This window comes from Athalia rosae, chromosome 1 (genome assembly GCF_917208135.1).
Source record: "Athalia rosae chromosome 1, iyAthRosa1.1, whole genome shotgun sequence".
NCBI lineage: Eukaryota > Metazoa > Arthropoda > Insecta > Hymenoptera > Athaliidae > Athalia > Athalia rosae.
Genome location: NC_064026.1, coordinates 26,959,809 through 26,983,300, shown reverse-complemented (window position 1 = coordinate 26,983,300; position 23,492 = coordinate 26,959,809). Strand labels below are relative to the sequence as shown.

Below are 23,492 nucleotides of genomic sequence, written 5' to 3'. Positions count from 1 at the left end.
GTACCGTGTACGGTACGCACGTTGGTGTGCATCGATGAACACGGAGACAAAAAATTAAATACAAAAGTGAGAGGGCGCGCCGCCACTTTGAGCGGCTTACATTCGTTCGTTAAACGATTCGTCGATTGCGTACGTCAAAGTTTTCATTTGAATGGGATCGAAGGTCTTCGTGTACAAAGACGTAATACCTGTACATTATATATGTATTTTTCCTGTGGAATAGATGGTGAAAATCTTCTCGATGCGCAGTTGTAAGGTCGAGTGAACGTACGAGATATGGACCCGTTTTTTTTCTTTTTTTTTTTTCTCTTCTTCGTTCTTACTTTTATCTCTTACTATTTTCTACTGCTATTTCTCGGATGCGACATCAAAAGAATTTGACGCTGCAGCAGGGGATTTGAATTCCGTTCTCGCTATTGGTATTTCTTCCGTCGCGCACTTTTTACAATTTTACTCTTATTCTCTGTTCTTGAACTATACGGCGCGTACGCGAATGAAATACGCATGCTCTTCGGCTTATTTCCTCTCTTGGCAAACACGCGACATAAATTTATCTCAACCCCCCCCCCCCTCTCTCTCCTTTCGCTTTCGTTTCTCTTTATCTTCTTCTCTTCTGCTGTCTATTCTTCGCTTCGTTTTTATCCTTCTTCGACACTCTCCGCCGAATATTATTCAATTTTTGGCCGTGCTTTTACGATTCTTACAATATAAAGTATCACTGGAAAAAAAAGAGAACGAAAAAGAGAAAACCCGGATTGTGTATAGCGTACACGCAAAGTGAATACTATGTTCTGTACGTACATGGATATGTTTTGAACATACACTGGTTTTTACATCCAATATCTGCATAAAAAAATACTTCTTACGGATGGAAAAAAAGATAAACGCATGAATACTCGCACCTATCGAGGGGTGTAAGTTTTTTTTTTTTTATCTTTTACTTTACCCCGTACGTACGGTTAACGAATGAAAATTATTGATGATTATCTGTATACATCTGGTGGAGAGTAAAGGTTACTCATCAATCGTTTCGACGCGGATACACACCCTGATGAATGCGATGGCGCGAGATATGTATGTACACACATATAATTGCGTATATTATATGGGATGAAGTATAACTCGGCGTGTTATCCCTTTATATGAATAAAAAAATCTTGTACCAAAAACAAATGCAAGGGAGGAGATTTTTAATATTCAGATTTTAATAACAATATTACGACATGGAGTTCGCCGCGATGACGAAGAGCGATCTGTTCAAGTTTGTGAAGATTTAATATTTGACAGTTTGTTTTTCAAGTTTCTTCGTTTCTCAATTCGTAAATCATTGTCCTAACAAGTATAAAATCAGAAAAGGACATGCTTCTTTTTTTACTCAAAATTGAAGTTAAGTAAACAAAAATCACATTCGACAATTTTTAGATGTTTCTTATGATTTATTACCAAAAAAAAAAAAATCGATTTTTGAGCAGAAAATAAATCATTTTTTTGATTGAGTTTAATATGCTTTTCTTACGTATTTTGACCTTAGGAATCCGAATCTGGAAGAAAAATTGATCTATCTCTAAAATTGACCGAGTTATCGCCGGTTTTCAGCTTTTTGGGGTCAAAAATAAAAAATTGATTTTTCAGTCTATCTTTGTGTAATTTGAGCTCAGGAATCCGAATCCGTAAGAAAAATTGATCTATCTTCAAAAATGACCGAGTTATCCCCATTTTTTCGCTATTTTTCGCATAAATTTGAGGATATCTCGAAGGAAAAAAATCGTAGCTCGATTTGGACAACGGATTCGTGTTCCTGGGGTCAAAATACGTAAGAAAAGTGCCATACGATCGATTTTGAAAAATAAAAATTTTTGGCCAAAATTTGAGATTTTTCCAAGGGGTACCCCTTACGATTTTTTCAAATTTTGGCCAAAAATTTTTATTTTTAAAAATTGATCGTATGGCACTTTTCTTATGTATTTTGACCTCAGGAACACGAATCCGTGGTCCAAATTGAGCTACGATTTTTTCCCTTCGGGATATTCCCAAATTTATGCCAAAAAATGCGAAAAAATGGGGATAACTCGGTCATTTTTGAAGATAGATCAATTTTTCTCCCGGATTCGGATTTCTGAGCTCAAATTACAATAAGATAGACTAGAAAATGAATTTTTTATTTTTGACCCCAAAAAGCTGAAAACTGGCGATAACTTTGTCAATTTTGGAGATAGGTCGATTTTTCTTTTAGATTTGAATTTCTGAGGTCAAAATACGTAAGAAAAGGGTAATACAATCATCTTTCAAACTACTTCACTTTTGGTCCAAAAATCGCCACAAATCCGAATCGGTATACGTTGGATTCTTTGGATTTTCGGGCCAAAAAGGAAGTTATGACACTTCTGTAATGTATTCTGACCTCAGGAATCCAAATCTGAAAGCCAACATCATCTACTCATGCAATCGATTGAGTAATCATCAATTATTCGCTGTTGGGAGCAGAAAAATTAAGACATATCGATTGGTATTAGTCGTAGACCCAGTTTGATTCGTCGCATGGGTCGAAATATTCGAATTTCTCAATTCAGCAGCAAACCCGTGCTTAGCTGGAGCCAGCGTAGCCAGCAGCGTAGCGCTTTGTTGTGAGACGTCACCTTCGGGGCTCAGCAGAGGTGACGCCCCACAACAAACCGCGCGCCCGTGGCTACGCCGACTCCAGCAAAGCTCGGGTTTGCTGCTGAATTGAGAAATTCGAATATTTCGACCCATGCGACGAATCAAACTGGGTCTACGACTAAAACCAATCGATAGGTCTTATAATTTTTCTGCTCCCAACAGCGAATAATTGATGATTACTCGATCGATTGCATGAGTAGATGATGTTGGCTTTCAGATTTGGATTTCGGAGCTGATTATATGTGAGATTACTCTTGAAGAACCAAAAGAAAATTTGATTTTTGTTTACTTGATTCGAGTGTTAGGGGGTAGTTTTCCGAAAGCAAGGGTCGGTTTTCAGAAGGTGGGTGTTCGCCCTTGAATTTCAGTAGCAAACTGCTAAAGTTTTCAGTGTTTTAATCAAATATAAAAAGGAGTCGTTCAACTTTTATTCCACTTTATCCCAAAAACCCGTATATATAATACCTACCCCTCGCGCCCGGGTGTCAGTGTAATAATATCGTACGTATATCCATAATGTACGGAAAACTTTATTTAAATTCATTTCTCTCCGTGCTCGCAATGAAAAATTATCGGTTAAACCGTTTTACTTCATATAAGGACACCTATAGTTATTCACCCAGCATATTTTATTTCTTTTTTCTTTCCTTTTTTTTTTCTCCTACCCCACACATTTCCGTTAAACGGCTTAATTTGGCGGCGGGAATAGAGTAATTTTAATGGAACGTGGATTTGAAACAAAATTAAAAACTGAATAAAAAAGTATAAGAAAAAAGAAAGATAAATTTATGTATGATATAAACTTCTGGATGAATCGTCCTCGTCTCGTTCTGGACTTTACGAAATAATTAATGCTATAATTGATGTATGCGAATACGCATCCGTTGTATATATGTATGTACCTAACATACACGTTGTTTCGCGAGATAGAAAATTGTAATCGCGTTCGCATTATAAACAGCTAATCCGTGTACACGGAGACAACAGCAAATACACGTGTCTCTGGAGCTAATTTAAATTGACTATATACACCTAATATGCATGCAAAACCCCCGACTATAAATATACCGCCTACACCTATATACTTATACATACGTAATATCGGCATGCACACTGAACAAGATAATTACAAAGGACGTTCAGCGGCCATGCGGCTCTATGTGCCTGTCGTTATACGTATACCTTGACCAATTATATCGCTTACCAGCATGTCATTTCAACGGTTCGAACCGAAAGCAAATACCTGAATATTGACGCGTTGGTTTCTTTTTGTTACTGTTTTTTGATTGAAAACTTTTTGAAGAAACGAGTGATTCATTCGTACGTGCCAATATCACGGGACGTTGAAATTTTTTACGTGAGAAAATGAGGTTTCCAGAGTGCGCCGATATTACTGTTTGCCGAAGTAAATCGCGTAGTTCGTACCCAACTTCCGTTTGTTGGCACGGAAAATCTCGTTACCTATATCACGGAGTCGGTTGCCCGAAAATATCGCGATAAATTATCCGATGATAATTTTTCTGAAATCAAAAGTTTCACTGGCCTAGTGCAAAGCAAATTTTCGATTCATCGACGATCCCATTTTTCTTTACCTCCGTATTGTATACTCACCGGAATAGCAGAAAATAAAAGAGGCTAAGAGAAAAAGAATGTTGACAATTTCGAGTATGAGGAGGAAAAAAAAAAAAAAAAAGATGTGTGATAAAAAAAGAAAAGGGGCGACCTTGTACTTCCGCTTCGGTATCATAAGTTCGGTAATAATTTTTGAATTACGGGTATAGGTGTCAGCTGGCCTAAGGCTTTTCCGGAGGGGTGGTGTCCGTTGAACCGTGTCAATTGTGGCGCGAGACTTGCGGGGTGTAAAATACGCACGTATATAAAGATACATGTATGGTACCTACGTATATACCTACCGTGTACGTATAGGGGGTGAGATAAGCGACGATCTAGGGGTTGGCCCGGCAATATAGGCTGTGTATGGGATATAAATACGTAACCAGTTGGTTTTGCACTCTTATCTCTGCAGAGTCTGAATTTAATGACCCACCCAGCTTTTTGGCACACCGTTTTCAGAAGCTGAGAAGATAAAGGGTGAAAAATAGAGAAAAGAAACGTGCGCCGATTCACTCCGCGTACGATACACATTTCGCGTGCTTGTTCTTTAATTTCTCGTCCTTTCTCTCGTTTCAGAACTGGGAGGTGATGAACACGGCGGTTTTAACGGGTCGCCAAGTGTCACAGGCGATGAAAGTTTTCATAGTGAGCCAGGCTGGAAAAGTAGCTGACGTCACTCTGCAATCATCCTGTCATTCCGAGGACGAAAGTGTCTTGAAGGTACGTCTTTTTTTTTTCTCGTAGAAAAAATTCAAAAAATTCTCACGATCGAATGAAAAATCAGTGGAAACGATTGCCTCGAGTCTGCACATACAGTCATTCGCGAAATGATGTTTCGTGCGCAGGACATTTTTTCACGAACAATCGAAAGTTTGTGCCCAGGCAGAACACTGCTTTTTTTTTCTGCCATAGCTGTTGCCCGGGTATCGCTGGAGCATTTTAATCGTGAAACGTTTTCAATTTAAAAGTTTCCTGGAAAAGCGAATAAGTTTACCGGTGGCACCCGCTCATGAGGGAAACAAGGGGCGGGGGTTGAGAAAAGCTTTTTTTGTTTTTTGTGCCGTGCGGAGGAAGAGGGGACAAATTGTTTGTCGGTAATACCGGCCATATGTACGCTGTTCTCCTTTCGCGCGTGGATGCGGATGTACGGCCTTCCGGTAATATGTATGTACCTATGTGTATATTATGTACATGTTAGACATATGTACTCGGGATACGTTCAAAACGCGGGGGGTAAAATGGTACATGCGTTATAGTTGCAGCTCACCAATCTTCCGGGAGGTACGGGAGGGAGGGGGGGAAGCATGTGTATACGCTCGGAAGGACACACCTGTTTCGTTCTCCATTCCTTCGGTTATATACTATTTATAATATATGTACATAGACCGACGTTCACCTACCGTTTCCCATTCTTTACAGTTTCATCTCGGCTGTGCAACGCTCGGCTAGTACCTTCATTTGTCTCTTAGCGTCCGCCTGTGTAACGTAGATATGGTGGATTTTTTCAGTCCCGTCATTTTGCGCTTTTTCTCTCTTTTGTTTTCTCAATAGTTTCAACGAGGCAAAGGAAAAGGGAGAGGCTGGGAGGAGGAAGATGCATTCAGGTGATTTTTACACCGATCAGTCGTCTCCAGACGTTTTCTCGGGTCCTCCTATATTTAATCAAACCATCTACCCGTACATACCTGGGAGCGCTTTACCTCCTCCCTGATACCTATATACCATCATTTGCTTTGGTAATTCCTTCTATTTTCTCGGAGACGATAAGTGAGTCAATAAACTTGAGACGACGACGCTCTTAAGATCCATCCGGTAGAGAAAACGCTGCGTGCAGCCCCGACGATCAAATGAATTCCTAGATTTTCTTACGGCTCGATTGATCATTCGTTAATTACTATTTAAACAGACTTCAATTGAAGGAAACTTTTCAAGTACCCTTTTCACTAATAGGAACCGGATATGTTTCCTTTGACATTTTAATGAATATATTATATCCGTAGTACGGGTGAATTTATACAGGTACTGGAAATTCAAAAAACCAACCCCTTCGGACCGACCCTTCATCTTGAACGAAAAAAAGAAGGATGGAAAAAAAGTACGTGCAGATATAAAATACATTAAGTAGACCGAGAAGAAGAAGAAAACGCTTTTTCGCGAGATATATTACTGTGGAGAAAAAGGTGTTGAACGACACTAGACACTTTGGAAGTTGAAAGTTGAAACTCTCCGCGAAGTAAAAAAGTTCGAACTTTAGCGTAATGCTGCAGTGTACGTACGTAGAGATGGTATATAGGATGACCCAGGTGATAAAGCACCTTCCGAACTGAATTCACTACGGTTGCTTTTCACAATTGCGGTTATCTCCCTTATGCTCGAGCGGTTCAAAAATGTCATGAAATTTCAGGTCTTGTTGCCCGTTTTTGAAAAAAAAAGGATCCGTTCTGGTACATCTCTCTTGGTTCCGCGATGCCTTTGAATTTTGAAAAAAACAGCCCCGTTTTAAGAATTTCCAAAAACAGTACCTGAATAAAATTCGAGTACTTTTTGGATCGTTGTCTGACCTACCGCATCTCATTTATTACATCCTTTATTTTGCGAAACGACGTACTTGTGTGGATGTAGCGTATATATTTACTTTTATATTTCGGCAAGGTTCGGTGTGGACGAGCTCCGGTCATGGCTCGTCGGGTTTTGGACACGTAGAAGACACGGGTCGGCCTAGAATCTCTCGTTCGACGAGCACTTAGGGTAGTGAATTGCTGGTTAGCACTTCATCCGAAACCCAGCAACACTCTGACGGGTCAAACGAGAGAATTAATGGGATCCGCAATCCAGAATGTAGTCGGAATTTTCTCTTTTGTGGAACAAAAATGTTCCCAACATCACCGCTCGTACGATCTATGAAACTCGGCAACAAAAACCTCATCTCATATTGCGCGCGACTCGTGCGAAATGCCCGACCTTCGAACATTCGTTATAATTTTCATAACTGCCCTGAGAAAATTATATTCCGTAGGTAGGGGTAATGATCACCAATTCAAGCATCCCTGGAAATGAACTTTGAGAAAAACGCGGTTGAAAATTTCTGCCATGTATCTAAAAAAACTCCTGAAATAAATGATTCTACCATCGTTCGTCATCCTCATTACCATGAAACTTTTGTCCGAAATTTTTTTTCCGCGTCTATACCTTGGTTAGAGAAAGATTGTACTGAAACGTTCAGAAATAGGACACCGTGCGCACGCGGAAACAACGTTTAATAAAATTATCATTGTTTTCCGCTCGGCAGCGTGAATCGCGTTCTTTCCCGTTTTTCATCCCAGCTTTTCGTCATCCTCTACTTCTTCCTAATTTTATTTCTTCGAGTGCTTTAATTCCGTCGAAATTGAAATTATGAGCCGGTTTAATTACCCGTTTAATCGGACCCTCGAGTCGCGTAATTCTGAAATCCAAAACATCACCCTCTTCCATGTACATGAAAACAGATTCCAGTGAATGAATATCAAAGTGAAACGACTCAGCTATTTAAACACCTGCTGAACTAATATTATCACAACACCTTTACTTTCATATTTCATTCATTTCCCGCGGCAGTCCTTGATGATGAACGGGCTTAAATTTCGGAAGAATTTTTCAATACAGGTATAAATAATATTCTCCATCCAAACTTATTTTCCTACTTCATCTCGGGCATTGAATTCTAATTAAAACTTTTATACATAAAAAGAAAGTTCATTCCCAGGAGTTTCGGTTTAGAGTCTTATAGTTTTCTTTCAACTTTATTCCGCCGGATCTGGAGATCTTTAACGAACCTGATGCAATGTGTGGTGAAAAAAAAAATCTACCCTCAACCCGAGAGCTTAGTAGCCGATGGAGCTTTCGTGTGTCTCGTATCCGTGCATCGAGAAAATGCCGCTGGCCGGAGCGAGAAAACGGACGATATCCGGTCTAGTCGGGCTCGGAAGCGGGTATAATACCGTATAAGTTTGAAAATAAACTAGTGCTGATTATGCAAATACGCACGAAACGAAATTATGAGCCTAAGAGCTAGGCGCCGAGAGAGATATTCGGGACGATGTCATCTCCTTCTTCTTTTTTTTTTTGTTCTTCGTCGTCGTCGTCGTCGTCGTCGTCGCGGGCAACTAATTTTCGTATATCGTATATAAGGGAGTGAAGAGATTTCCTGAAGTGAAGTATATAGGTACACAAGGTATAAGAAACTGGGAAAAGTTATATCGGTGCCATGGGGGCTTTACAGTTTTCTTTTTAAGTCGGTTATTAGATCACGTTGAGCAAAACGGGGATAATAAAGAGAATGAAACGAGTCTCTGATTATATAAGAGATGAAGTAGCTTTACATCCGTCTGCTAACCCCTCCCCCGTCACCGTAACGGAATGTATAAACAGGATAAATACAAATAACGTATTCAAAACTCGGAGGTATACGGACCATTTCTTATTATTTATAATCACTTGCGCCTTGTTCTTCAATCCTGTTCCCCAGTCTCAAGAGTTCCGTTTTCCAATCGCTCGTTATCGAAATCCCGAAAGGTTCGTTACCAGGAAAACTTATCGAGTCGTAATCGTTTCCAGGGACGATCGAACGTCTGTAAAAATGGTTGTAATACTTCCAATTCAAATCAACATTGTCATAGTTAAATCCGGAAGAACTAACGAAATTGTCAGGAATCACAATTATTATTATACTTTATGATTCTCCACTTCATCGTGGAAATATTTTTATTTGTATTTATTCATTTGTTATTACCATTTCGTCACTCTCGCGATGATATTTAATCTCGTAAAACGTTCACGGGGAATTTAAAAGTTGAAATTAAGTTCCCCCGCTTTTGAAAAACAACAAATGCAATAAATCTAATATATATTCTCAAAACTTTCTTTTCATCAGAGGACGTAAACGATGTGCATTGAAATACAAAAAAAACGATAATAACAAATCAAGTTGTAATATACAAGAAAGCTGAATCGTCAATCGCGCAAACGACATGGAGCAATACTAGTTTTGTCTGGACGGAATTTGCTTCAATTTTTTATCGCAGCTGTACGTCGTTCGCAAAGCTATCGCCATTTCCGAGTTGGAAGTAAAAAAAGAGTGTCACTAACAGAGTCCGGCATTTAGACGGCTGATCGATGACCATGTATCGTCCGTAATGTTTGACCGTCGTAAAACTTCCCTCCACAGATTATTCCGAGCAGTTTGAACGAGGCTAATGATTTTTCCAGCATTTTACGCGTTCCGTCGCGGTGGATATGAAAATACATATGTCATTAAACTATCTGATTGAATTTTTTATTTCTTTCAACATTCCAGGTTTCGTCGTCGTGCAGCAGTGTTTACGTAGATGGTTCGGAAATTCGAGGATCGAGCAACGCCTCCGTTTTAGTGAAGTACGGAACGTATACTGGTTTGGCACGTTTCACGGTATGGATGCCGGAGTTTCCCCTGGAGGTAACAGTTCCAGACAGTCGTTTGAGTCAGGTAAAAGGTTGGAAGGTCCCCGAGGAGCTTTCTTCGTCCAAAAACAAACGTAGTCTGAACGACACCGGACCGGTAGACGAAGACCTCGAGAGATCCAAACGTAATGCGTCACCGGACGAACGGTTTCGAGGCGAAAGATGGACGGATGGAAATTCCGTCGATAGAACGCCAAACTGTCGCTTACGATTTCAACAAAGTTCCGTCGAAGTTCACTCGAGATTTTTGGCCGCCGATCACGATTCCGGAAGAGTTTCCTACTTCGTTAACCGGCGTACATGGCTCAGAGTGACCGATCTGGTCGTGGGACTTCTACGCGTCTCCGATCACCGTTTCGCTACCCTCCAAGGTCGAATAGTCCAAGGTCGAAGCTTCGGTAGGACGGAAGTGCAGGTCGTATCCCCTATAACCGGCAGAGTGATCGGCGCCAAGGAGGTAAAAGTCGTCAGTGACAGAGTTTCGGTCGCCCATTTATCGATTCGAGTCGTGTCCGGTCTGCAACTCACAATATCACCGGACACGGCCATCGAGAATGGATACATCGCTGAGACTTCTGTCACCCGAAGATTGACCGCGCAGTACCAGGTGAGGTTTTCTTCCTACGATCTCCCCTGTGTCCTTTCCTGGGCGGTTTCGAAAAACACCCTAGATCGTGCTATTTTTTTTGAATTACAGGAGGGTCTCCTGGACATCGACATAGGATTTTCTGACGGTTCTCACACCCCGCTTCGCGAAGTTGCGGTAAACGATTACCACCTGTTAGTAGAAAGTCTCGATCCCGAAGTGGTCGCGTTTGCCCCAATGGTGGCGTCTCATCATCCGCGAGTTATAGCCGTTGGCGAAGGTCGTGGGGATTTGTTGCGCGTAACTCTCCAACTCGCGGATGTTTGTCGACTGCCGAGTCGTCGTTCGAAAAATTCACCGAGGACACCGGCAGCCCCATTAGCCACCGCATCTGCGAATGTCGAGGTCGATTTCGCGTCCAGCGATTTACCGAACCGACCGGAATTCGTACAAAACGACGGCGGTGGCATCGTCGGATCCCATAGAGAAAGAAAAAATGGGAAGGAAATTACCTCTGATCTACACGACATACTGATCGGTAAAAATCTTGAAAAAAAATGCATATAGGTAGTGCTCAAAATGTTTCGAGGGTATCCAAAATCGTCTGTTGTACGAATGATTTGTACTCTCGAAACGCTTGAAAACTACATTTGAAAAGCTTGAGCCGTTGGTACTGTTGTGCAGTAGTGGGTTGTTCGTAAAAGCTTGCCAGTGCTTGACAATTTATAGTTGATACGTGAAAAGAAATTTGAGAAAAAAAAAAAAAAAACAAAAAAGAAAATAATCGTGGATGAAGATTTAGTAAATTATTTGATTTCTTATTTTTTTTTTACAATCGATGTGTGATGAGAACAAAATTATCGAAGAGCGTATGAAAATTGATCGTGGCGCGGATCGTTGGGTCCCTCGCACTTCGTTCTGTGGAATTACCGTATTCTTTTTCACTTTTTTCTTGGTAGTCTAGAGTTTGATTAGCTACTAGTATCTTTTTTGTGCGAAGGGATACCTCTGAAAGACGAGAACAACCACGAGCCGACGGTGCAGGCGCATCAGGCGCATCGGGCGCAGCAGCACCACACGGCTATAGCTAATGGCATGTCTTCAGGGGGAATGGGTGGCGTTGGAATTCGACATCACGGTGGACCCCAGATGACGTCGGTCGAGATCAGCATGTACGTTCTATTGGCGGCGTTTTGTTTTGCGATCGTAGTCTTCGTCGTGTCCTGCGTGGTCTACGCGAGCAAGTTCAAACCGCAGCCCCCGGACTCGCCGTTACCAAGTATTCCGGTTCTTGGAGCCGCGAGAGCCGCCGCCAGTCAACTCGCACCGGGACGCCGCCCCAGGGAATCCACCACGAACGCTCACGACTGGGTTTGGCTCGGCCGAGCAACCCTCGAAAGAGCCGCCTGCGCTCCTCAGCAGGTATGACCGAAACGGCCGCATCAGCGAAAGAATAGATACAGACAAAAAACGAAAGATATAAGAAGATAACGATGAAAAGAGATGGGAAGATCGTTAATCAATGCTCGAAATCCCGATACGCTTCTTCTATCGTAGTTCTCTACCTTTTTATGTTTTGTATTTTTTTTTTTTCACGCTTCATTCGTCCCCACAGGTTCGTGTTACGAGTAACCCGTTGGCAACGGAACCGGAAGAGGAATCCGGTGATCTAGGTACAAGTTTTGATAACCCGAATCACATTGAATTACCATCGGTACGACCGTCGGGGTCCGTACCAATCGACACGACGACATATTGTAAGAAGGATAAAACCCCACGTCACTCTAATAAATCAAGTCTCATTCAACCTAATAATAAATCGTCGCCGACGCGAAACGAGTGAGTAGATGCCGCACAGTTTGATTGCTCTTGCATCGTTTTCAGTCGATTTTTACTCAGGCTATTCAATTGCAGCAACGACGATGTACCTCCGCCTCTTCCGCCACATGGTGTATCGATCCAATCGTCGAACGATTCCACGAACGGCAACGAAGATTACAAACCGCCGGTGCCTCCGCACAGGAACACCGGTGTAATCGCCCGTTTACCCGAAACACCTAAAAAACATCATCACAGGGCTTCTAGTGGTAGTCACGGTAATCACCGGCACAGCAAACACCACAGTAAGTCTCATAAGTCACAACAACAGAGCAGCAACAGCAGCAAGACGGATAATAATTCTAGAGATAACGGTGACGAGGAGTTCGTAGAGCTGAGAAGTCACGAGGACATGCAGAAACGTGGCGCAGGTCAGTCTGCAGCAGGTGGAGTTAGAGATAAATCTAAGGAAGTTAAGAGGGCAACAATCGTAGGTAATCCAATGTACTCTTCTCAAGAACAAGAAGAAATGGCGTTGGACGACCTCAACCTAGGCATGGATTACGATCAAATTATGCAATACTTTGATAATTTGAAGGAATCGAATGCCTAGGTAAGGGCCTCGGATAAAAATTTACGATACGGAAGAACATCGCCCTATCGCGTTTGAAAATAAATACCATAATCTGCACTCCCTCGAAACTTGCACGAATCGCAGATACGAAACCTTAACATCCAGAGTAGTAATGATGACCTGTAAATTGAAAAATATCTAATTTTCAGTTCTTCTTATTTATTTATTTTCGTCTCCTACTGTCTGGGTAAGTAGTTATGCTATACTGAGATCCTTCCCGCCAAATACGGATATATTGTTCATAGGTCATTTATGAGGTGATTTAAACTTCAATTACAGATTTTGCATATCGAGGGGCATTGAAAGAAATTTTAATTGAAAAAAAAAATTTCAACGCGACTGGGGTTCGCTGTAATTCCTGTATCCGATAGGCTATATTCTAGTCAGCTTTATAGCAGCACATCCAATTACACATCATATATAAATATATATATATATAAAAAAATACATTTACATGTACTTACTTTATATACCTACAAATACATACTATGTTTATAGTGAATTCAGTGACGGTTGGCGAATTGCATATATAATAATAATTACATTATTGTTACACTCGAATTTACTTGTACGCCGTACCACAAAAAATGAAAGAAATAACGCGTGCAATTAAAATCGAAAGAGATTAAGTGATGATGATATTCATAAATATAATGATAATCGATATTGATGAATAATACAATTAATGATAATAATCATAATAATAATAACACTAACAATAAATAATAGTAGCCGAATTTTTAACGACGATATCATGTATACACACACACAGGTATACGTGATATGACATATTATTTTATACATCGGGTGATTATCATACTAAATTTATTCGTCCTATATCTATTGAACCACTTATTTTAAACTTGAAATACTTTAAATGGTTTTCAATCAGCGGTTTGATAATGAATAGATCGATTGTATTCGTAATCGCCGATGTTTATACGTATTATTGCATTGTGATATAATACTAAAAGAAAGACGTTATAGTTTCTTCTTCAAGACCACCACCGCCACTGTTTGAACTATAATAATCATAATAATAAAGATAACAACAATAATAATGATAATTATTATAACTATAAAGTAAATAGCAGCTATTAGCGGCCGCGGGCATCATATCACCCACCGTATTTTCCCCCAAAGTCTGCATTTCCATGTGCCCAAAACTGCCGAACTTGTTACTCTTATATATGAAATATTACTTATTGAATATATATATATATTATTATATATATATACATGTGCACACGAAAATTACATGAATATCGTATACTCATACTAAATACTGTAACCACTACCTGTACTACTACTACTGCTACTACCGCTACTCCTACTACACTATACCACTACTGCTACCGCCTACTACCATCACCACTACTACTGAAACTACTACTACCACACTACTACAACTACTGAAACTACTACTACCACTCCCACCACTACTACTACTGTTACTACTACTGCTACTGCTACTACCATCCCAACTACTACTGAAACTACGAAAAACGGGTACAGATAAAACATTTCACTCCGAATCCTCGGATTTCCTTGATACCTTGAATCCTTGATACTGATCGATCCTTTACCCTGCGATTCGTACCTATATTACCCTATACATACATATTATATACATATATCTCATCGAACTAGCTTAGCTATCATTTCTATGGACGTGTATTATAAAAGCATCATCTCATCCAAATCTGTACAGCTCGTGTTATAATTGATTATTACGTATCTTTGTTTTTATTTTTTTACATATAAACAAAAAAAAAAATATTAAAAAAAAACCTCATTATACAACATATTACAGTACTTGATCTATTATACATGAATCGTATATAAATAGCGATTATTATCAAGAAGATATTAGAATGATAATAAAATAGTAATTACATGAAGATTACTCGACCGAGTCATGAGAACACACAAAAAATGCTAACGGTAATAATACACCTAATTTGCGTAATGATAATACATAGAAAATTAGATGATCATCTAATAATAATGATAATAATAACAGTAATCGTTAAAAATAATAATATTAATAATACTATTAGTATTAATAATAATAACAGTAATAATTGATCATCGATCGTCGAGAGTTAACGGTAATCAATGATTCTCTTAATTTAAAGAAGAAAAAAAACATCAAGAAAAACTAAGTAAAGACGTTTTAATCACTTGCCATAATTATCGAATGCAATGGCCAAGTCTGTATACCATTGCGTTCCAATTTTAAGTTCGAGATAATATTTATTCTAATTGACTGTGTCGTATATTTGTAAATTTTGCGTTGTAAGATTCTGTACATATAATAATAGAGATAATAATAACGATAGTTGATAAACCATGTATCCCAGATTAATAATTTAGTTGATCGATCCATTAACAACGGTCTGTCAAATTATGTTTTACCAATAGTTCAGCCTCGTATCGTTGTGTCATGCATACCATTAAAATCGTTTTACATAAAAAAAAAAAGAAAGAAAGCAAAAAAATATACATACAATATACATATATACAAATATATCAAGAATTTAAATTAAAAATGAAAACTTAAAAAATAATCATATTATATTAATGTTATATTACTTGATCATATTTGATTTATATATATTTTTATTTCTATAAGACGATTGATTGGATTCACAGTATCGAATAGGAAGACAGGCGTTTAACGTATAAATAATACAGTGATTAAACAACTAATGAAACATCAGTTCTCAGTACGAACGAGACATTCAAATGACTAATAACCAGAGCATGTACTCATAGTAGAATCCAATCGTGAAATTTCGTTTCAAATTTTTAAAATTAATGCATTATTTGACTCCCACAATGACGATAGGAGGAGTCACCTTTCGAAATGGCATGGTAACGTGTATCCTTTGAAAAAAAACACTATAACGCTAATAGTATTTTCGAATCGTGAAATATGTAGGGATTAATGTTAAAAAAGATAATTGAAAATAATTGAAAAATAAAACAAGAAAGAAAGAGCTAAGGTGAAGAAGAAAATATAAAAATAAATTACAAACATCGTTTATTTAATTATTGATGTAGGCAATTTACATGTGTAAGTATATACAGTAATGATAATAATAAGAAGAAGAAGAAAAGAATAATAATAATAATAATAAGAATAAGAATAATAACAATGAGAATGAGCATAATAATAATGATAATAATAATAATAATATTGATTAATAACGGACTATGTTATGTGTTAGAAAGCGCGTGTGGTACATAAAAAAACATATATACTTATAATTAGTTAATGTGGAGGATGAGTATGATATAATAATATGAAAAACTTGCGAATGAAAAATCGAGTGTTTTGAGAAGCTGCAAATATGTGTGACGATCAAGAGAATTATAGGAAAAAAAAAGAATTACAAGACAACCACATAATCGAGGTTTCTCTCATCCATTCTAGTCTAATCGCTACTCAATGCGACTAATTGATGATGCTTAAGTGTTCTCGCTTGCCACTCGAATTCTGTAATTTAGCTCTAATATTGAAGATAACGAGAAGGGAAAAAACAGAAAACATAGCAAGAATCATAATATGTGTAAGTAGCTGAAAAGCCATTGCGAAGTCTTGACTATGATATTACCATACCTGATCAATTTTGTTACGTAATATGTAGTTACATTAGAGTTCTTAGATCCACGAAACACCTCGTGTAATCGTAAATACGTGTTACACATATTAATTACATCATTATTACACGAATAGTGCGTGACGTAATTATTATAAAGTTTTGCACAAGCCAAATACGCTTTCCGTTTTTTTTTTTTTTTGTTTTTCATATACATTTTGCTCCTGTGAATCGTTTTATATCGTGCAAAACATGCCATACCTGTTTAATATTCATTATATGTTGTTAATATTTATTTACTGTTCCAAATTGTTTTTTCTCTCCAGTATGATTCTATAGAGTCATCTGAAAACTTGAGATATCATCCATTTTAGAAAAATCGAAATGTCACTTATATATAATACATAGTTGTACACAAGGATCTACAGTTTAATCTTTGGAATTTATATATTTCACCGATATCATCTCATTTCACCGATGTCACACCATTCAACCTGGTATATATAGTATTTTATATCATCTGCATCTTTGCAGCGCAAAAAAAAACAGAATTGCTATGTTAAAAGTCTGCGGTCTTGGAGGAATGAAGGAACAGATGATGAGATGATATGATCGCGACTTTTTTCAGATTTTTATTTTTCGGTTGTTATTTATATACTTTGGCCTAATATTCATGTTTCAAGGGTGGTAATCGGTAAGCTCTAATTCTAATTCGCGAATATGGGGCGGTAAATCATACATATTGTGTACTAAATCCATAACTTGTGTGTCGATGCATACGTAAGAGAAAAGTATTTTATAATGTAGACGGTCTATAATATACATCTATATACTATATCATTATATGAGGCATAAAAATTACATCAAATCAATGAAAATTAATAGCAGTAATAATAATAATGATAATGGTAATTTATAAAATGTATGAGATCAATATTCAATGATATGACACGCGAAGATTACGGCATAAACCGCAAACACAAAATAGAATATTGTATACCTATATATTCACGAATGTATAAATTATTAGTAGAATATGTGTAAGAATGTTCCGATTGGGATGCGATCACTTGTTTTCTATCATTTTATTTCTTGAAGCTGAAATCTGGTAGCTTGGCGCGGGGGGTCGGGGGGCCTGGGAGATCATTTCAATGCTCGTTGCATGATATTATTTGTGTTATCTGATTAATGGAAAGGGGATGTCTAGTAAATATGAGTGAATAGGCAATTATAAAGTAGCGCGTACTTATGGTGTATTCATGTACACATAATATATATTATTATAGTTATGTATAAATGGTACCGATGCATAAGTAATAGTTAAATATAAATAATAATACATAACGTGTGTGATGATGGATCATGCTAGCGATAAAATATTAATTATTGTAATGAACTTAATGCGCCCATCATATCTTCCTACGACTATATTGTATATGATAGAATTATTTATCGCAGCAACTGAGTAAATAAATATTTTATTGTGAAAGGGACGAGAAATTAGGAAAATAGTTATAGGCCACACGTAATCGTCATTGTGAGCAAATAGCAATGCAGTTCATTTTGGAAGATGAAGAGATGGGGAGAATTATGTTATTTTGTATTACAGCTACCTCTGAATTTAGGTTTAATACAATGAATATATGTAAAATTGACATCTCGATCACCCTTCTCCCCCGCGGATTGTTTCGCCAGGTGGGTTTAGATTGAAAGGAAAAAAATAAACAGCAAACAAATGATACAGAATATTAACATATTCATGTGAAGCAAAAACCTTCGGCTACATAATTGTTTCGGGCTTACCATAGGTAATTATGTATGTATAAGTGAATAAACAAATCATTCCTCCATTATAATAATACACGGATACATTTATTGTAATAAAATTGAAAATAATTTATTACTATAAAACATAGATTACATATAATACACGGCGACGATACCGACGATTACTATATTGTATTATTATTATTAATACTAACATTATTATTATTATTATTACGATTTGTTGTCATTATGATTATTATTATTATCGTTATTATTATCACAATCATTATTGATGATTATAAATTATTATTAGTACATATTGACTTATATTGAATATTAAGATATAATTATTATATTGCCTACTCAATGTACAATATGTAGTATTTACCTGTTGTTACCACCAAACCGTCATCAAAGATATAAAATATTGTAATTGTATAAAACGCATTACTAATCATAGTTATCTTTGATCCCGGCCTTTGTACGCAACGTTGAAAATTTCGTACAGTGAAATTGAATTACCAATACTCCTCAGATACTCCTCTGTTGTTTTGTGAAAACTGAAAGTCGAATCTCAGAAGATACAGGTAATCGGGACGAGGTTTTTTATTAATTTACAACGGTATTATTTGTTTCGTGAGTTTTATTATTAACAAAATTTATCTACAGGTTGACAGTAGTCAGTGGATAGTAACTTTTGATTCATGCAAAAAAGAATCATCGGTACTTTCCGAACCAACGATGATCAAATGGAGACAACCATTTGCCGCAGCCTCCCATATTGTTCTTAATAATGTACTCGAAATTCCATGTGTTCAAATTGATTTTGTTCAATCGTTCTTCCTCTGCGTATTTCTTGTCCAAGATTTCCTGACTAACAACTTCAGCAGCGAATGGCAATTTATTTACTATGAGTTCTAACATTCTCTTCACTTCGGCAAACTCGCAGTGACCACCCATTTCGACTATCACTCTACCAGCTTTTATGGGAGTAACGTAATGGTCTATCGCTCCTTTTCCTCCACCCATTCGTTGACCCTGGCCCTGGAATTGAATGATGTTTTTCAGTTTCAGGTGCTCCAAACACTGCAAAATATGACATTTACCTTTTTCGTTACTGGCTGCCACGGAGCATCCACCCTCCAAATGGCAAACATTCGATTGGGTACCATTTTTCGAATTATTCCCAATCGAATTATTTCAAAGTGTTCATACCTGAGTCTCCCACCTCCAGTGGCCTGAGTGATGGAAAATGAATTATCGTTATGTGATACCAATCCGGTAGATATTTATTTTCTACTAAAAATCATTGTACTGATAATTCGACTTACAATTATCCCATACTGCTTGTGTATTAGCTGGTTATGCACTGTTTCAGGGCCTCGCATATATCGCAGCCGCTTCTGCATTTTTGGAGGTTTTATATTGGAAGGTAATTGTGGAACTTTTTCCATGATCTTTAACTTCAACCTTTCGGGGTACTCTATGTCTGTTGGAAAAGTTTAGAGTCAGGTGAATCAATGAGTTAGAGTCAGGTGAATCAATATAACAATCTGTTTTATGTTGGGTTTTCTGTTCGAATGACTTACTTTCATATTTTTTAGGCGGTGGAAAATATTTCATTCCAGCGATCTGCGACGACATTACTGGTAACTTTTTGACTGTAATATTGAATTAAATCAAAATATCAATAAATATAAAACTGGCAAAGGGTTGGCGTAACCTATGAATAACATATATTTCTAAATCTCAGTAAATACCTGTCAGCACCGAGCGGAGTAGCGTTCTAACTTCTAACATCTTTGCGGGTATTCTGTTCGAGTGGTCCGATTTATTCTTTGATAATTTGGCTGATGTTCATCAGTCCAATAAATTGCTATTCCCTAACCTCTGCTGCATAACACGAGCAGCAAAGCAACTAGGTGGATACGATGGACGAGCAGAAGCTTGCTTTCGACCTTTCGATCACTATTTTCAATGCAAGCTCTTCCAGGAAGTAGCGACCTCATCTATTGCGTGGATAAGGGATGAACTAATTCGTCATGAAACCACGGCTGGGCGGGAATTTTATATGAAAATACCTGTAGCCATACTATAGCGAACATTGAAAATAGTTCATAGCGTTGACGGAAAATTCAATGTTTACAGGTACCATCAGTACGTGAGGTAATCAAACTTCGGGGTTTTGAATATCATATTTATTAAAGTCATATGATATTTTTTTGCGATGATATATATCATGATCACATCCTACATACAGGATTATGGATGCCAAACCCGATTCCTGCAGGTCTGTAACTGCAGTGATTACGTGATCCACGTTTACAAAATAAGATAAAATTTGTATACAGGCGGTGGGTATTATTCTCATAAATATGCAGATCACGTCTATAAAGTGTGCGGAGATTGCCCAAACCTGGAAAAATAATTTTTAATGACAATCGCATTCTCTGTGACCCAGTTTCCGCGTACATTGTGCGTATGTATCACCTGCGCACTCTGAATCCTTTTTTATCGCGATTATCAAAACCGACAAGATAGGGGTCTGCTGAGCCATTTTCACATCATACATTATTTTAGACTGAAAAAAGAAAACTAGTGAAAGTTTGAATAAATAATTGAGAAAAAATAAAGTACTAATTCAGGTATTTCCCAATTCAAACCACTTTATATGTATGATAATAGCGTCAATAAATATAGGAATATTGAAGTTCGCTGTTTCGTCCAGATCGGATCACGTTAACAGAAATATGTCGCCACTGAAAATTCATAATGAAACTGTACCTGTAAGCCCACGAATAATCATTTCACAAGCTTCAGACTCAGCCCTTCACCTTTTATCCTGCGTAATGTTGAACATTGATGTACCTAATTTAATTTAAATTTAATTCAGTTCCCTACTCTTCGTTCTTTTCGTATAAACGCTGCGTTTTATTGGTCGGATAATCGAAACGATTTGCGCTGTTCGATATACGTCGTGGTTCCAAATTTACAAAAGCGTTATAATAGGAGAGGGGGTTGAGACCCGTATATAGGTGTATATATGTATATATATCGATGCTATTGTAGAAAAGAATCGCCAGTTGGTTTTGTAACTTCCTACGATACAATGAAGCCCATTTACAGCTCAATACTCTGCCCATTTTTCTTCGCTGTTTTATGCGAGGCCTATCCAGCTACTGCACCATACTTCGATTACCATCGACCATCGTTCGCCAAGGTACTGAAAATTTGAATACGACTACATGCACCACTTTTATTAGCTGTAATCTATCGCACCCGTAACCATTCCCACTCTAAAGTCCTCCAATATTCCCGATCGAGCGAAAAATTCTTTTTTTATATTTGTAGAATCGGAAATATTCATCAAGTAAAAAAAAAAAAAAGACCTGGTAATAAAATGGCATAACCCAAAGAAAAGGGAGGGTATTTCCAGAAGGGTGTGACAAAATTACACTGAAAATTTTTCAAAAATTACGTGAATCTGCCGTGAAAGTGTGTTCGTGAAAAAATTAACAAGATAATCTATTGGACTGAATTTTCAAACTACTATACATCATGCAGCACTCTTGTATATTATAAACCTGATTTTTAATTTTTAATTTTTATTATCAATTTTCTTTATCATTGAAGAATATACGCTCTCCCTGTTCTGAGCTCTCTATATCTCGAATTCAATAAAGACCCTATGCAGCTCAATGAACCCAAACGATCGTTCAGTGTGGGTTTATTAATAACACATCTTGTTTTATGCGGAACGCGATGCCATTCGGTGTTGTTTAGCGCTTGATTATGGGCAAGAAACGATAAGGGTAGGGGGTTGATGGTAGCGATGGTTTATTGCGCTCCCTCTCTAGATATGCTGGGTCACAATTTTCCCAAGAAATTCCGCAGTTCTTGGATGATGCTGTGTCGCGGGTAGCGTCGGCGGTTGCGATGTCAAGAGCGGGGTCGGTGCTTTATCACTCGACGAAGACTCGGCGCGTGACAACGGTGCGAGAGGAAGGAGGGTAGGGGATTCTAAGGGTGGGTCGACATTCTCGAGTCAATGAGGTTACTTCTAAGCACGCCCGTATATTATATTCCTCGTTAGGCGTATACACCCATACGCTCTCATATTTACCGGCGGGAACCAAGAAATTATTCATTTTTACAAAATTTCATTTGAATAAGCTAATTGAAAGCCATCCCCCAACCCCACCCCACAATACAAAACATCCGTCGGCGGTCTTGATCACCTATAAAGAATCACCTATGTCTAATTCGGTGTTCATTTTCTAACGGATGCATGAATTTGCACCTGCACAGGACTCGACCGGAAGAGGAATTCATGAAATGGTGAAGATCGATGATTCTCGAGCCCACGACGAGCAGCAGGAATCAGACCTGTTGGAAGACTTGAGAAGACTTTCCAATCCTGCAGGGGATGAGGAGGCGGACAATCTCCTCGAAGACCCAGACGATTATACGAATTGGGATAAAAGAGCCACTTCGAATGGAAAATATCATTATTACCGGTGTTACTTTAATCCGGTAACGTGTTATCGGAAGTGAAAATGTAAATGATTGGCTCGTGTGTAATTTAGTACAGCAACGATAATCGAATCTACTCAGAAATGTTGAAATGATCGCTTGAGTTTTGAAATTGTAAAATGAATGAGAAGAGGAGAAGAATAATTAAAGATCGTGGTCACGAAGTATAAAAAATTAGGGTTTCTAGAACGATTATGCGTTCCGAATATTTCACGTCTAGTAATACGTGTCATCCAATAATATCCTCCCACATCGCACGTCCATGTATGTTATATTGTTGCTTACCTTCGATTCAATTGCATTCAGTTTGATTCGATGCACCGCGCTTTTGCATACTACCTATAGCGTGTGTACGTATACGCTGATGGTTACATGTACTGATTTATCAATTGACTGCAGATACGTCGGCGGAGAAATTCTATTGGGTTCCGCAGTCAATATGTTTAACCAATATACGAACACCCCATTGATACGGCGGCCGTATAATATCTGGAAAGGTCGTGTGACCATTTTTTCCAAAAAACCTTACGATAAATATGCGGGGACAAGTGGAAACTGGCCACTCCATACGCCGCGCACGTTAAGCCAACGCTAATCAGACGTACAGAGTGACCAGTTTCCACGAATTGTCCCGGCGTGTACCGTATACGTATAATATGGCATTCGTGGCTACATACAAAATTTCCAATGCTGATCCTAATTCCACCTGTATGGAACAGGGTCACATATAAAGGTGTCCACGGAATATCAATGCGTCTCGCGAAGGACGTGAGGAAATATGCGTATTTCGGAAAACTGTAGA

General features: G+C 38.1%; 3 protein-coding genes across 8 annotated transcripts in view; 2 read left to right on the top strand and 1 right to left on the bottom strand.

The window, feature by feature from the left end:
• The window catches only part of LOC105683476 (transmembrane protein 132E), a 168,297-nt gene extending 149,690 nt beyond the window's left edge, over positions 1-18,607 (top strand). For 4 of the 6 annotated variants that reach the window (XM_012396090.3, XM_048648877.1, XM_048648878.1 and 1 more), the window contains 6 exons: positions 4,849-4,992; positions 9,605-10,354; positions 10,445-10,871; positions 11,334-11,755; positions 11,949-12,172; positions 12,248-18,607. In XM_012396090.3, the coding sequence (XP_012251513.2) occupies positions 4,849-4,992; positions 9,605-10,354; positions 10,445-10,871; positions 11,334-11,755; positions 11,949-12,172; positions 12,248-12,764 (2,484 nt within the window). In that variant the 3' untranslated portion in view covers positions 12,765-18,607. The remainder of the gene's footprint in view (positions 1-4,848; positions 4,993-9,604; positions 10,355-10,444; positions 10,872-11,333; positions 11,756-11,948; positions 12,173-12,247) is intronic. The other 2 variants (XM_048648881.1, XM_048648880.1) reach the window with 2 other exon arrangements.
• Positions 18,608-18,782: 175 nt separating this feature from the next.
• LOC105683378 (39S ribosomal protein L16, mitochondrial) lies at positions 18,783-20,120 on the bottom strand. Its single transcript, XM_012395918.3, has 5 exons — positions 19,918-20,120; positions 19,747-19,818; positions 19,489-19,646; positions 19,264-19,395; positions 18,783-19,201 (listed from the first exon to the last, which is right to left on the bottom strand). Exons 1-5 carry the CDS (start codon positions 19,955-19,957, stop codon positions 18,875-18,877), a joined length of 729 nt encoding a protein of 242 aa, XP_012251341.2. The 5' UTR covers positions 19,958-20,120; the 3' UTR covers positions 18,783-18,874.
• Positions 20,121-21,223: 1,103 nt separating this feature from the next.
• Positions 21,224-22,864, top strand: LOC125502217. Its single transcript, XM_048660118.1, has 2 exons — positions 21,224-21,377; positions 22,466-22,864. Exons 1-2 carry the CDS (start codon positions 21,267-21,269, stop codon positions 22,709-22,711), a joined length of 357 nt encoding a protein of 118 aa, XP_048516075.1. The 5' UTR covers positions 21,224-21,266; the 3' UTR covers positions 22,712-22,864.
• The last annotated feature ends 628 nt before the right edge of the window (positions 22,865-23,492 follow it).

What these genes read in the sequence shown, in the direction of transcription:
- LOC105683378 (XM_012395918.3), bottom strand. Translation starts at nt 19,957, where the DNA reads ATGTTAGAAGTTAGAACGCTACTCCGCTCGGTGCTGACAG. An exon ending in ACTCCGCTCGGTGCTGACAG is followed by an intron (nt 19,819 to 19,917) that starts GTATTTACTGAG and finishes TCAATATTACAG; the next exon opens with TCAAAAAGTTACCAGTAATG. An exon ending in GGCAGCCAGTAACGAAAAAG is followed by an intron (nt 19,202 to 19,263) that starts GTAAATGTCATA and finishes ATTCAATTCCAG; the next exon opens with GGCCAGGGTCAACGAATGGG.
- LOC125502217 (XM_048660118.1), top strand. Translation starts at nt 21,267, where the DNA reads ATGAAGCCCATTTACAGCTCAATACTCTGCCCATTTTTCTTCGCTGTT. An exon ending in ATCGACCATCGTTCGCCAAG is followed by an intron (nt 21,378 to 22,465) that starts GTACTGAAAATT and finishes GCACCTGCACAG; the next exon opens with GACTCGACCGGAAGAGGAAT.